Source organism: Perissodus microlepis, chromosome 5, assembly GCF_051167445.1.
Source record: "Perissodus microlepis isolate ML-2025 ecotype Zambia chromosome 5, ASM5116744v1, whole genome shotgun sequence".
Taxonomy (NCBI): Eukaryota; Metazoa; Chordata; class Actinopteri; order Cichliformes; family Cichlidae; genus Perissodus; species Perissodus microlepis.
Window position 1 is genome coordinate 26,799,969 of NC_140465.1, and position 16,009 is coordinate 26,815,977.

The 16,009-nt window shown below is 40.5% G+C and overlaps 1 protein-coding gene across 3 annotated transcripts in view; it reads right to left on the reverse strand.

The window, feature by feature from the left end:
* The window catches only part of stab1 (stabilin 1), a 156,122-nt gene that overhangs the window by 21,993 nt on the left and 118,120 nt on the right, over window positions 1-16,009 (reverse strand). For all 3 annotated transcript variants that reach the window (XM_084929096.1, XM_084929097.1, XM_084929094.1), the window contains exons 65-67: window positions 10,843-10,962; window positions 10,085-10,219; window positions 8,415-8,519 (exon numbers count right to left, since the gene is read on the reverse strand). In XM_084929096.1, coding sequence (XP_084785222.1) covers window positions 8,415-8,519; window positions 10,085-10,219; window positions 10,843-10,962 — 360 coding nt within the window. The remainder of the gene's footprint in view (window positions 1-8,414; window positions 8,520-10,084; window positions 10,220-10,842; window positions 10,963-16,009) is intronic.

The following is a 16,009-nucleotide window of genomic DNA, read 5'->3' on the forward strand; positions in this document are numbered from 1 at the left end:
ACTCTAGATCTTGTTTTAAGATATGGCATAGAAACTGAACATTTAACAGTGTTTCCTGAAAACCCTCTCCTGTCTGATCATTTCCTGATAACATTTACATTTACAATAATTGATTACACAGCGGTGGAGAGTAGATTTTATCAAAGTAGATGTCTTTCTGAAAGCGCTGTAACTAAGTTTAAGAATATAATCCACCCACTGTTATCATCTTCAATGCCCTGTACCAACACAGAGCAGAGCAGCTATCTGAATGCTACCCCAACAGAGGTCAATTATCTTGTTAATAATTTCACCTCCTCACTACGTACGACTCTGGATACTGTAGCTCCAGTGAAAACTAAGGTCTCTAATCAGAAGTACCTGACTCCGTGGTATAATTCTCAAACACCCTAAAGCAGATGACTCGTAATCTGGAGAGGAAATGGCGTGTCACAAATTTAGAGGATCATCATTTAGCCTGGAGAAATAGTTTGCTGCTTTATAAGAAAGCCCTCCGCAAAGCCAGAACATCTTACTATTCATCACTGATTGAAGAAAATAAGAACAACACCAGGTTTCTCTTCAGCACTGTAGCCAGGCTGACAAAGAGTCAGAGCTCTGTTGAGCCAACCATCCCTTTAACGTTAACTAGTAATGACTTCATGAACTTCTTCACAAATAAAATTTTTATCATTAGAGAAAAAATTACCAGTAATCATCCCACAGATGTAATATTATCTACAGCTACTCTTAGTACCATTGATGTTAAGTTAGACTCTTTTTCTCCAATTGATCTTTCTGAGTTAACTTCAATAATTACTTCCTCCAAACCATCAACGTGTCTTTTAGACCCCATTCCTACAAAACTGCTCAAAGAAGTCCTGCCATTGATTAATTCTTCGATCTTAAATATGATCAACCTATCTCTAATGGTCGGCTATGTACCACAGGCCTTCAAGCTGGCTGTGGTTAAACCTTTACTCAAAAAGCCATCTCTAGACCCAGCAGTCTTAGCTAATTATAGGCCAATCTCCAACCTTCCTTTCATATCAAAAATCCTTGAAAGAGTAGTTGTCAAACAGCTAACAGATCATCTGCAGAGGAATGGCTTATTTGAAGAGTTTCAGTCAGGTTTCAGAGCTCATCACAGCACAGAAACAGCTTTAGTGAAGGTTACAAATGATCTTCTTATGGCCTCTGACAGTGGACTCATCTCTGTGCTTGTCCTGCTAGACCTCAGTGCAGCGTTTAATACTGTTGACCATAATATCCTATTAGAGCGATTAGAACATGCTGTAGGTATTACAGGTACTGCACTGCAGTGGTTTGTATCATATCTATCTAATAGACTCCAATTTGTGCATGTAAATGGAGAGTCCTCTTCACACACTGAGGTTAATTATGGAGTTCCACAGGGTTCAGTGCTAGGACCAATTCTGTTTACATTATACATGCTTCCCTTAGGCAGCATCATTAGAAGACATAGCATACATTTTCACTGCTATGCAGATGACACCCAGCTCTATCTGTCCATGAAGCCAGATAACACACACCAATTAGTTAAACTGCAGGAATGTCTTAAAGACATAAAGACCTGGATGGCCGCTAACTTTCTGCTTCTTAATTCAGATAAAACTGAGGTTATTGTACTCGGCCCTGAAAATCTTAGAAATATGGTATCTAACCAGATTCATACTCTGGATGGCATTACCTTGGCCTCCAGTAACGCTGTGAGGAACCTTGGAGTCATTTTTGACCAGGACATGTCCTTCAACGCACATATTAAACAAATATGTAAGACTGCTTTCTTCCATTTGCGCAACATCTCTAAAATTAGAAATATCCTGTCTCAGAGTGACGCTGAAAAACTAGTTCATGCATTTATTACTTCCAGGCTGGACTACTGTAATTCATTATTATCAGGATGTCCAAAAAAACTCACTGAAAAGCCTTCAGCTAATCCAAAATGCTGCAGCAAGAGTACTGACAGGGACTAGAAGGAGAGAGCATATTTCTCCTGTTTTGGCTTCCCTTCATTGGCTTCCTGTTAAGTCCAGAATTGAATTCAAAATCCTGCTCCTCACATACAAGGTCTTAAATAATCAGGCCCCATCTTATCTTAATGACCTTGTAGTACCATATCACCCTATTAGAGCACTTCGCTCTCGCTCTGCAGGCCTACTTGCTGTTCCTAGAGTATTTAAAAGTAGAATGGGAGGCAGAGCCTTCAGTTTTCAGGCCCCTCTTCTGTGGAACCAGCTTCCAGTTTGGATTCGGGAGACAGAAACTATCTCTACTTTTAAGATTAGGCTTAAAACTTTCCTTTTTGCTAAAGCATATAGTTAGGGCTGGACCAGGTGACCCTGAATCCTCCCTTAGTTATGCTGCAATAGACGTAGGCTGCCGGGGGATTCCCATGATGCATTGAGTTTTTCCTTTCCAGTCACCTTTCTCACTCACTATGTATTAATAGACCTCTCTGCATTGAATCATATCTGTTATTAACCTCTGTCTCTCTTCCACAGCATGTCTTTTATCCTGTCTTCCTTCTCTCACCCCAACCGGTCGCAGCAGATGGCCGCCCCTCCCTGAGCCTGGTTCTGCCGGAGGTTTCTTCCTGTTAAAAGGGAGTTTTTCCTTCCCACTGTCGCCAAAGTGCTTGCTCATAGGGGGTCATATGATTGTTGGGTTTTTCTCTGTATCTATGAAGCGCCTTGAGGCGACTTTTGTTGTGATTTGGCGCTATATAAATAAAATTGAATTGAATTGAATTGAATCTATACTGATCTTTTGTTTACTCTGGAATATGCATTATGTCAAAGGAAGGGGATAACAGAAGCCCCACCCACCTGCTGTCCAAACCAGCCATTCAGAAGAAAGTCGACTTAAAGTAAAAACAGGTCCTTTCAGCAGCACTAGGGCGCCATATCAACACCCAGAATATGATACATGAGGACTAAGACAATAATCGCAATATTTAAAAAAGAAGAAGAAGAAATATCCATATTGTGGTTTTAATACACATTATAATAATACCATAAAATAAGGGGAGATGTTGCAGAGAGCTTGTATGACAGAGGAGCACGTTAGGGATAAGGTCAAAGGGAGGCATGTGATCTGCTGTGTTGACCCTTAAAGGGAGCAGAGAGGAAGAAGAAGAGACAAGCTGAAACACCTTGTTTTAGACAGACGGTGAACTGAAGGGCTCCACTAAGACTCACCATAAGATGAATAAAAATTTTAACTCTAAATCATCCCAAGATACTCTATTAAAGCCCAAGAGCAGAAATATGGATTTTGAAAATAACATATTCACTCCCCTTTCTCAGCCGTGTGTCTTGTTTTTCCTGTAGTTCCTTCCTTGTATTTCTACGTTCTTGCTTTCTGCCATATTTCCTGTGTCTGCCTTTGTTTTCGTGTGCATTCTGTCTCCCTATTGTCTCCTTGTTTTGCCTCCAGCAATTCAGAACAATGTTACCATAAAGGGAGAAGAGCTAAACCAACTTGCTTCAGACAGAGGACAAACTGATCGGCTGCACCAAGGCCCAGCGTAAGATAAACGAGGATTATTTTGAACTGAAATCACAGTTACTCTTGTAAAGCCCAAGAATCAAACTATGGAACTGGAAATTTGCCTAATAGGTTGACTTTAATCTGTTCCATTTTTTTCACTGTCAAAGTTGAGCACATGCGAAAGATCTGAGATGAGAGAGTGTGAAACCACCTCGGCGAGTGGAGAAGTGGATTTAAACTGAGCACTGTGGATTTTGGGTGATTAAATAGCTGTTATTTTGCCAGAGGTTCCATCAAATGATTCTATTGTGACCTAGTCGTCATAATTTGAGTCCCACATCATGAATATTGATCAGAGCTCTGATGTTATCTGACAGAAAATGCAGCAGATTGAATCTTCATTTCCTGGAACCTGTTCCAAGAAACTAAACACAGCCATCTGCTCTCTGCCACTACCCCCCCCCAGCAACAACACACGGCAGCCTATCAGGAGGCGCTGCACAACAGAGGGGGAGGTTGTGGTGGTGCCTCCTGGTGGCTATGGTTAGAACTGCAGCTCTTCCCGATACAGCAAGCGCCTCATCTCACTTTTAACAAGCAATAGAGAGAAAAACTGTTTCTTCTGTGCAGCAAAATGTTTCTTTACACTCTGAGAGCAGGAGGATTTAGCACTTCTGCTGTTAAACTGGGCCTATTGAGCTTCCCTGTAATTTCATATATATATACTGTTATCATGACCAATGCTCACATTAAACAGTAGGATATCCTTAATTCAATTCAATTCAATTTTATTTATATAGCGCCAAATCACAACAAAAGTCGCCTCAAGGCACTTTATATTGTACAGTAGATTGCACAATAATAGATACAGAGAAAAACCCAACAATCATATGACCCCCTATGAGCAAGCAACAGTGGGAAGGAAAAACTCCCTTTTAACAGGAAGAAGCCTCCGGCAGAACCAGGCTCAGGGAGGGGCGGGGCCATCTGCTGCGACTGGTTGGGGTGAGAGAAGGAAAACAGGATAAAGACATGCTGTGGAAGAGAGACAGAGGTTAATAACAGATATGATTCGATGCAGAGAGGTCTATTAACACATAGTGAGTGAGAAAGGTGACTGGAAAGGAAAAACTCAATGCATCATGGAAATCCCCGGCAGCCTACGTCTATTGCAGCATAACTAAGGGAGGATTCAGGGTCACCTGGTCCAGCCCTAACTATATGCTTTAGCAAAAAGGAAAGTTTTAAGCCTAATCTTAAAAGTAGAGATAGTTTCTGTCTCCCGAATCCAAACTGGAAGCTGGTTCCACAGAAGAGGGGCCTGAAAACTGAAGGCTCTCCCTCCCATTCTACTTTTAAATACTCTAGGAACAGCAAGTAGGCCTGCAGAGCGAGAGCGAGAGTACTGTCAGTACTCTTGCTGCAGCATTTTGGATTAGCTGAAGACTTTTCAGCGAGTTTTTAGGACATCCTGATAATAATGAATTGCAGTAGTCCAGCCTGGAAGTAATGAATGCATGAACTAGTTTTTCAGCATCACTCTGAGACAGGATATTTCTAATTTTAGAGATGTTGCGCAAATGGAAGAAAGCAGTCTTACATATTTGTTTAATATGTGCGTTGAAGGACATATCCTGGTCAAAAATGACTCCAAGGTTCCTCACAGCGTTACTGGAGGCCAAGGTAATGCCATCCAGAGTATGAATCTGGTTAGATACCATATTTCTAAGCCTTTCAGGGCCGAGTACAATAACCTCAGTTTGATCTGAATGAAGAAGCAGAAAGTTAGCGGCCATCCAGGTCTTTATGTCTTTAAGACATTCCTGCAGTTTAACTAATTGGTGTGTGTTATCTGGCTTCATGGATAGATAGAGATGGGTGTCATCTGCATAGCAGTGAAAATGTATGCTATGTCTTCTAATGATACTGCCTAAGGGAAGCATGTATAATGTAAATAGAATTGGTCCTAGCACTGAACCCTTAATATGGCCACCTCAGGCTGCAAGAGTAAAAGGGAAGGTTTACAACATGGTATTGAAAAAGACAGGAGGCCGAGCTGGAGGTGGAGGAGCTGAAGATGGTAAGATTTTCATTGCGAGGACTAGGATGAATAAGATTAGATATGAGTGTCGAGACAATTTTGACATGTGCAGGACAGTGACAGTGGATAAACTAAATAAAGGATGTTGAAGATGGAGGAAGAGGAAGACCTTAGATGAGGTTCATGAATGTACTGAAGCTGGACATGCAGAGAGTTGGTTTCAAGGATGTCCTCATGTCGAACACAAGGCCATAATTTTGGTGTTGTTAGAGTTAAGTGACTGTGTTGTAGAGTAGTATATTAGTATAGTACTAAATGCTATAGTATAGTACAGTAGTCTTGTGTACCTTTCATAAAAACACACCATTTATTATAACTTCTTAAAAGGAATGGGAAAAAAAGGCAACAATAAAACAGTTTGATGAAAATTAGATTTTTTGCATCAACAAGGTGATTCCCAAAGAGCTCAAAACTGAAAACTTATCTCAGTGGTGTGCACTGGTGTGCACTACTGGTAACAGTCTCTGTGTATCTCAAAGTCATGCCCTTAAAAAACATTCAGACCTGACACAGGATCTGAGAGATGCATCTGCCCCTTCATTTGACCCATTACTGTTCGGTGAAGCGTCTCAGAAATGGTTTCAGTGGAAAAGTGGCAAGAAGAAACAGGGAAGAAAGTCTGAGATATGCAAAATTACACAAGAACTAAACTGGGCGACAGCCAGTAGGACTCATGTTGCAAGTTATGCAAAGGTGTCCTGGAGACAGTCAAGCACTGAGTCCATGTACACTGAGAGGCACAATGATTTGACTGGTAGAGTGTACAGAAACATCTGTACCACACAAGTCCTCAACTTCCGCACCACCACTAAAGATGGTTGACAATAACAGGGATAAGGTCCTGTAGGAATTCAATTTCCAGGCAGACAAGCAGCTGACCAGACATAGTGATGGTTAATGAGGAGCAGAAGACTGAAGTGGACAGCAACTTAAGGGAAGGAGCACAAGAAAATAAAGAAGAGGCTGAAGGAACAACTGGAGCAGATGTGGAAGGTAGAGTGGTACCAAGTGGTAATAGGAGCATTAGTAGTTTGGGGCTGTAATCCCCAAAATGGAAGAGTGGCTCCAGCCCAGCATCAGAGGTCTCTTTCCATGAAGAGCACAGTCCCAGGAAAAGCCAAGATACCTGAACCCTCAAACTCTCAGACCTCTGGGAAAGGACCTGAACTTCATTCCACACATACCACACACACGAGAGGGACGAAGTGTAATTTAACCTCGTCCAAAACCTTTCACACTCAAATTATATTTTCAGTTCTAAGACCTAAACAATCTTAGCATGTTTAAGCAAAGATTTTAACGATGCTACCACCAACTCACACTCATTCCATCAACTGCACAGCACCCCAACTTAAAACAGTCGTGCTTAATTTTCTGAAAGGAAAACTGTCTCAGGTATTTAACGTCTAGCACAGAGGACAGCAACCCTTGGCATGCTGCTCACGAGCTCCTGAGCTGTGGCTCCTCAAAGCTTTGAGAGAAAAAAAAAAGATAAATTCTATGAAACTATATGAAAAAACCAGACGAAGATTTACATCCATCATCCCCATTTTAGGAGGTTTCTGACCCTGCCCTGGTGCGTTTCATGGTGATCTAGAAAGTCACTGAGGCTACGTCTACACCAGCCCCGATAAATTTGAAATAGGTGTATATGTCTGAAAACACTCTGCATCCACACTATCGTTTTCACCTTGTTGTTCATCCACATTGAAAAAGCCGCAAACGCTTATGTTCCAGTACTGTGCATGCATGAGACGCAAGACGATTCAACCTGCCTCATTTCTGTCTGCCGTTTATTTACTTTCCAGCTCTTTGAAACGTTGCGGCAAAATGTCGAGGAAACCACCGAGTTTTTTAAATGGACTAACAATGAGGTGGAGTTATTGCTGCGAGTAACACAAAAGTACAAAGTTGCAAAAGCGAGTGAGAATTAAAGAATTTGAAGAAAAGCTATGTGGAGCATGTACAGACTGATATTAATCTTTAATAGGGCTGTCAAAATTCAGAGCAAACAAAACAACTGCTGTATAATGCCCTCCGCTATCTTTGTTTAACTGGTCACTTGACTGCATCACATGACTAAAATGTGTCATTGTTTTCAAAAGGTCTCAGCAAAAACAGACAGAAGGCCAAAATGGAGAGAAAAAGATGCATTTTCAAACGAAAACGTATTAGTGTGGACATGGCCTAACTTGAAAGTCATTCACACACTCTGTAATTAAGTCATAAAAGATCACATCAGCCAACGTGTGAATCCTTTGAAGTCTTTTCAAAAGCCAAAGGAAAAATCCAAAGTGGCATAGACTTTTGTCCTGACAACCAGAGGAATTTTTTAATTGCCTCCTTAAAAAAGCTTTGTGATTAAAGTTTTTAATTTGGCACCTGATTTTCATCTAGTAGTTAATTCAGTTTTAATGTTGTGAAGGAAATACGTTTATATGTATATTTTTGTTTAGTTTAATTAAACAAAAGCTGATGACTTATTAATCCTCGCTTACTCCTTACTTTCCATCATACACAGCTCTCGCTGTATACAGTTCCCTGTGTGGGTTTAGTTTGAGAAGACAAGTTAAATCAACAGCATAATTTGTTCTAGCAACCTTAAATATGACAAACTGAGCAATGTTAGCTTTCCATTTTCACCATACGATAGTTAACGAAGCAGATTTTTTGGCATTGTGTGGAAAGCTGAAGTCACGCTACTACATGACGTTGTAAACCACGTGAACATGTGACACGTGCCCGTTCACAAGTGTGCAGGCGTGCTGAGCAGCTGATGCTGCAGGCGTCAGCTGTTCTGCATTAAATCATCCTTACTCACCGGTGGGGGAGGTGCCGTCAGCGGGGCCTCAATGATGTGGATGATCCCGTTTATGGCAGGAATGTCCCACTCCAGCAGCAACCGCTCATTCACTAGTTTAGAGCTCTGAGGGATCGAAAATCAACCACAATAAACATGGCAGTACATTTTAAGTTCATTTGCTTAGCTATAAGAATGTCAATGCTTTTGAGTTGTTGCATACAAAAAAACCTTCCATCTGTGGTGGTGGACGTGGTGTGTATGTGTGTGTGTGTGTCTCACATGAAGACCTTGCTGTAGCATGTGGCATGGTGGAATAATTGAGATAGTGTGTGTGTGTGTGTGTGTGTGTGTGTGTGTGGGGGGGGGGGGGGGGGGGGGGGGGTATTTATATATTATATGGAATACTTTATTAATCCCTGAGGAAATTATGTAAAGCAAACTGCTTAAACTAACTAATACGCCAACTACGAGGCCTGCATTGTAGAATGTCTCCAGTCTTCAATGAGCAGGGCAGTGACAGCTAAAGTGATGGTGGAGGAGACGGCCTTTATATAGGTGTCTGATATGCTAATAATCTCTACTCCAGACTGTGATGAACCACCAGTATGCTAGCAGGCTACCTTCTAGTTAAGCTTCCACCCAGAGGGAAATTAACAAGCTGGTTAGGTACTGGAGGAGATGAACTCACTATGCAACGAGTTCAAGTAATTCACCACATTTTGCAATTAAGAAGTAATTTGTAATGTTAGTTTGTGAAAAAGGTAAGTTGTTTAAGTACCTTTGTGTCACCAAAAATAAAACACACCATGTTCCCTCAGTGCGTTGACTTTATCTCACTGCATAGTGAACTTTGTAGCATCTCCTCCATCACATAAGCAGCAGCAGCAAGCTTGTTCATTCCAGTGAGAGTAAGAATGAACAAGCACAGTGAGAGGTTTAGCCAAAAGCAGCTGTGGTTACGGAGCTATAAAATCAGCATTATTCTCTACCACAACACGTCTGGCACACCACCAGAGTTTGTGGAGCTGTGCTTACTTGGCCGCACTTCAAAATGCAAAGCAAAGCTTTGAAAGACATTTATTATCACTCCCAACACAAAATAACACGAACACTTCCGCTTCCACAGCCAGCCTCCATCTCGCTGGCTGACCTGAGTGAACATAAACCTCTGGACACGATCCACAAATGCAGTTTGGTTTCAAGCTGTCAGAAGGAGACAAAAACACTCCAACTGTGTTTGTGACTTTCTTGTTTGTGATTTTTTTTCTTGTGCCAAAACAAAAGGAACAGGGATATGTAACAGTAAGTTGTTTGAAAAAGTACATAACTGATCATACATACTTAATCTAAGTGCTGCTTAGATTGTAACGTATTAAACTTAATACTACAATGATGTAAATGTACAATATACAATATGTACAAAATGCACAATATAGCAAATGTGCAAAATAAATACAAAGGTATTTCATTTTTGTAACTTACAGGTACTCTCATCAGCTCTTTCTCTCAGTAACTATATCTGATTACTTTTCAACAGTAGTGATGCTATTTTTTCATATTTTGTATTGGATTTTCACCATGTTGATATTAAACCAGTGTTAATTTAGTTTATCAATAATTTTTGTCAGCAAAATTATATTTTGTCAACTAAAACTGGAGGAACTCTGTGTGTGTGTGTGTCCTCTGACCTCATTGTTGCCCTGAGTAACAGTCAGGTTGAACCCGAGCCTCGATGTGATGACCGTCTGATGATTCAGCTCCTTAAATGGCCATCTGCTCTGATTGGCTGAGATGTGATACTCCAGGTCTCTTCCAGACAAAGACTATACACAAACAAAACAGAAACTGAGTTCACTGACAGCTGTGTCACAATTCACTGCCATTTAATACATTTAATAAGAAACAATTAAAAGTTGATTCTCTCAATCATTTATACTAATATGAATATGGCAACAAATGCTTTTAATTTCCTTATGGTTTTAACTTTAAACATGGTGAATAAAACAAATGCTTTCAAATACTACTCTCAAAGTTTCACAAATTAAATTGGTTAAAGAGAAAATGGCATTTTCTAAATTTCATTCAGGAATGTAGGCTAAATATATCTAAACCTAATCTACCTTAAAAAAAGATCAATATGAATCACTAGTGTGTTTTACTAGTTTGTAGTCACTGTGTGATGGAGGTCCACGGGGCTCAAGCTGTGGGACGCTTATATTTTTATTAATTTTCGTACTAATTTCCCTGTCTGGATCTTTATTTGTTGTGGAAAGCTTTTTTATTTATGTTACTTTACTAGATTAATACTTACTTATTACAGTTATATATATTAACCGTAAAGGTTTAGCATAAAAAAAAAAACAATTCTAAGTTGCTTATATTTGACAGCCGTAATTAATCTAAGAAATGCTAAGCATTTACTGAAGCGTTGTGTTATTTATTTCACCTGATTTGGAGCAAAGCCGGTGTTATGAGGGACAAACAGCGTGACTTCAGCCTTCCTGTGAGAAAGAAACTTGACAAGTTGACTGCCCTCCGAGGACGAGCCACTGTACTCCAACAACATCTGCAAAGAGAAAGGACAGTGACTTTTTTCAATTTATAATTTGATTTGATTTGATTTGATATACCTTTATTAGTCCCACAAGGGGAAATTTCATAAGGCTGCCGACCTATTGCACGCAATGGCGGTGCCATCTTACCCTCCGACCATACATACATTACACAAAGCATCACATGGGGAAGACAGGTCAGAGAGGTATAACAATGGAAAATGCACCACATGAGGAAAGATAAGGAGGAAAAAATAACTCCCCCCAGACTGAGCTCCAACAGGGTTTGAGAACAGAAAAAAAAACACCTCTGCACATAGCACATGAAAAAACTCTTAATACACCAAAGAAACACATGACAAGCAACAGGGGTGGGTAAAGGGTGCAGCGTCAGAAGGGAATAAGCGTCGAAGGCGTTTGGAAAGGGAGGGGGGATGAGTGTGTGCATATCAGTGTATATGTATGTGTGTGCGTGTCCAGAGTTCAGCTGAGACAGTGTCCTTCGCCCTGCTAGGCTAAGTAAACAGTCTTCCAGCCAACCCAGGTGGCCTTGCATGGAATGGGAAGGAACAGACTAAACACAGTCGTTATCAGGGTGTTGTTGTTCAGCTCCGGCCTTGAGACCGCAGCTGGTGCCAAAGGGGTATCCGCATAAGTGATGGTGCTTTTTACCTTAGTGCGAACAGCTCATATGAATTTCAAAGCAGTTCTACAGTCCAACACTGGTCTCTCAATCTCCCATTGGAGAGCCGCGAGCTTCGCCATACTTGCGTTCTGTGATGTTGTCATTTCTTGTGCTCAAGGAGCCAATTTCTGAGAACTCACGGCAGTGTGCCTCCCCGAGATGTCATCCAATTTGCGCCCAGAGATGTTATTCTGAGCGAGCCCTTCCGAGATGTAATCCAGTCTGCAGTCAGAGATCTTATTCTGAGTAGTCACAGCAGCCGTAGCCTTTCCAAGATCTTATCCGTGCTGCACTCAATGAGCCGATTTTGAGAAACTCACGCCTCTCCCATCGTTCCAATCCCAGCAGGCAGCCTTGTGGGGGTTTGAACAGCCGGTTCCGCTTTCTTAATTCTTTGATAAGTCAGGGCCAAGCCAGCTCCGATCAGCCAGAACCCTGTTACCATGGTTCCGAATAGGTAGATATCTTCAGCACTCAGGCTCACCCAAGCCCAAACTTCTCGTTGAGAAAGGGGTGTCAATTGCATTTAGTTACCAGTTGATCCAATCCATAATTCCTCTTTTAGGTTTTAGAGAACAGACTGTGAGAGAGTGTTCCAGGGAAAAGTAATACAAAAAACACGAGACTAGACAAGGACATAAGAGGCTAAGCAGGGAAGCTAAGGGAGAGGAGGAGGAGGAGAGGAGAAAAGTGCGACCGCCTTTGTCAAGAGCAAGAGCAGAAAATGGATAATAATAATAATAATGGAATGCATTTATATAGCGCTTTTCTAGGCACCCAAAGCGCTCTACAATTCCACTATTCATTCTCTCTCACATTCACACACTGGGGGAGGCAAGCTACAGTTGTAGCCACAGCTGCCCTGGGGCAGACTGACAGAAGCGAGGCTGCCATATCGCCCTGGCCATCACCAGTAGGCGGTAGGTGAAGTGTCTTGCCCAAGGACACAATGACCAGGACAGAGAGAGCTGTCCTGGTTGTTGTGTCCTTCTTCTTTTGGCAGATCATCTGCCTCCACCTCACCCTATCTTTAGCATCCTCACCACCAACCACATCCTCCTCCACATTTTGTCCACGAGAATGGACAAGATTGTTTCTAATCTTGTCCATTCTCGTCACTCTGAATGAAAATCTAAGCACCTTAGCATCTTCAGCTCTGCCTTCAGACAGGGGGTCCTGGACCTCTTGTCGTTTTGTCAGTGCTGTGATGTATGTTTGTCTCCAGACCATACATCACAGCAGATCGCACTACCATCTTGCAGGCCTTCCCATTCTGTCACAAATCACTCCTGACACTCGTCTCCACAATGCCTCTCTTATACACTGTTTTAGATGGTCAACCTTGTGTTTAAACTGATCTACCTTCAACTCCTTGCAGCTTCACTGCTACCCCTGTCTCCCACTAATTCACACACATGTATTCTGTCTTCCTTCTACTGACTGATTCCTCTCCCTCCACCTCTCCAGGGTCTCTACCTGCTCCCTACTCTGACTACAGATCACAGTGTCGTCTGCAAACATTATAGTCCCAGGAGACTCCTGCCTGACTTCATCTGTCATATTGTCTATTACGGCTCTCAGAGCTGATCCCCCATGTAATCCCACCACCACCTTGACCCCATTTCACCCTACTGCACACCTCACCACCGTCTCTCTTTCCTCATATATATTTGTTTTTAAACATATAAAACAAAAATTGGTCAAATGTAACCAGTCATATTCTATGAACTCTTAAAAAGTATAAGCAGATAACTGCATAAATTATACGTCATAAAAGTGACATGCTCAGAGTTAACTAGTTTACAAATAGTGTAGTGAACTCTGAAAAATAGTAGGTTTTCCTGGGGTGAATCATTCAGAAATCTCTGGTGCTAACTCCATTTACCTAATGTTTTATAGTTTCAACTGAAAAGTTTGTTTTTTTAAATGAATCAAAAGGCTTAGCTGTGGTTCTGTACAGCAGAATAGGAGGCAGAGTTTTCAGCTATTAGGCTTGCCTGCTTTAAGATTAGGCTTAAAACTTTCCTTTCTGATGAAGCTTATAGTTAGGACTGGATCACGTGACCCTTAATTGGCTGCTCCCTCCTGAACTTGGTTCTGCTGGAGGCCTCTTCCTGTTAAACGTTCATTCCCACTATTGCCAAGCACTGCTTTCAAAGGGTTTGTGTGATTATTGTATTTTTTTTTAACCTCCTAAGACCCGAACTCTTCGACGGCATGCATTTTTAATTTCTCTTTGATATTTGGGCTGATTGGGACCCGATGAATGTAAAAACAAAGAATTACCAGATTTTTTTTTTTAACCTAATTTTGTTTCTAAGAAAATTGAGAGCCACATATGAGGATATTCGTTTAAAATTTTTATAGAACAGTAGCAGTATAATGTCCTCGTAAGTGGATATCAGGTGCTTGTAGAGCAAAATTGAGTATTTTGGTCTAAATAACCCAAAATGTGATGTCCACATATGTGGACGCCAGGTCCTATGACTGGATCTTTACCTTACAGTATAAAGCTGTTGTTGTGAACTGCTGCTATATAAATAAAGTTGAATTGAACTGAATCTTGGTATTATTGAGACCTGAAAACTAATCTAATACAACATTGCTATGGAAATGGGCATGAAAGTTACATTCATTAGCCCCTGGAGGCTCTTGATCCTTTGTGTTATAAATGTTCTGCCAGAAGACGCCACATTCCCACTTGTGTTTTAAACAGAAAAAGACGAATTCCTTGTTGATGAAAAGGTTAAAGGGCGCATGGGGCGGAAGAGATGACAAGACTTGAAACTGACAGGAAGCCTGGTTGTGAGCAGAAAACAGCTTTAAGCAAAATAGAATAAATATATATATAAAAAACTTTATAAATATGTCCTAAGCTTTAACTTTTGACAGTTTCTCTGTAATTACAAGACCGGAGGAGATCTGTAGCTTTGTGGAGCGCCACATTCCTGAACTGAATCCTCCTACATCTTTTTTTGAGGTGGATCAGTTGACACTGAGCCTCTGTGTTGATCAGCTGGAAGCAGCTGCTTTCTCTTCTCATTAACTGGACTTCTTCCAGAGCTCATTATCTTCAGCAGGTGACACATCTGTTTTCTTAAAATCTCACAGTCCTTTAGAAAACTGCTAAATGTTTTTTATTTCACTTGTTAGGAAAATATTCACAACGGTAAGTTTAAGTGAAAGAATTTATGATGAACAATGAACAAGAATTTAATGTGTGTTTATTTTTATTTTGAAAGGTGCCTGGATCTTATCCAGGTGAGTTTCAGCATGAAGTAATTTCCTCTCTGTCCATAGACAAAGAGATAGACATCAACTGTGGACTCACAAATTGGGTTTATATTTTTAGGCTTTTTCTCTGCTCATTTTTGATGTTTCAGATTATACATTCAAGATGATTTGATGAATATCAGATGAATATCCTGCATTAAAAACGTCTACCTTGTGGAGATTAACTTTTTAACATTTGGTGAAACAGTAAAGGTGAAACCTGTGTATTATTACACATTATTAACATCCCTCAAAGGGTCTTACAAGTGACTCTAGCCTAAAAAATTAACAGATCCTTTGGGACCAAGTTTAGTTACCAAGTACACAGATTTAGGGAAGAGCTGCTGATAACGGGTTTGACTGGCAAGCATGCCTTCAGAGGCAGCAGGATCGACATCCAGAGGGTTGAGGAGCAGTTAGAGCTGGGAGAGACTCCTCCCTTTTTCCATCTAAGCTCTTGCATATATTGTATAAACTGTACTGGGGGTAGCTGGTTGAAATTCAAAAAACGAAAGCAAAAACGAAAGGTTAAAAAATAAATGAATAAATAAGGACCAAATGTTATCTGACAATTAAATGTATTTGATTTAATCCTGTAAAACCTAAACCATGAAAAAATTTCCAGATTTTTTTTTCTTTTAACTGGAGTGTTCATTGAACCTTCTGACAATTGAAACAATTTATCAATTTTAAAGTTTATCTTAAACAAAAACATATAGTAACGTTAATGTTAAAGCAATAATACTTCTGAGGTGCCAAAAACACTTAGTGTTACAGGGTTAAAGTTAGAGTTTCTAAACTTAGTGTTTAAAATGTGAAAATGTTCAATTTGGGTACCTCTCCCTCATCAGAGAAACACAGCTGAAGTTTTTTTCCTTCTGTGACACAAAACACACAATTTTCAACCAACTTTAATTTTTCATAACTGAGCTGAACATATTTCCTCTCACATGACTTTTTTTAATGTGTTTAAACTGAGCCTTGACTTATTAGCTGTTCCCCTTGATGTCTATAGATCTATTAAAGCTCTACAGAAATCATTAAATGATGAATTCAGATTAGTTTTTATTGACCCTGAAATCCTTTAAAAATAGAAATGAAAA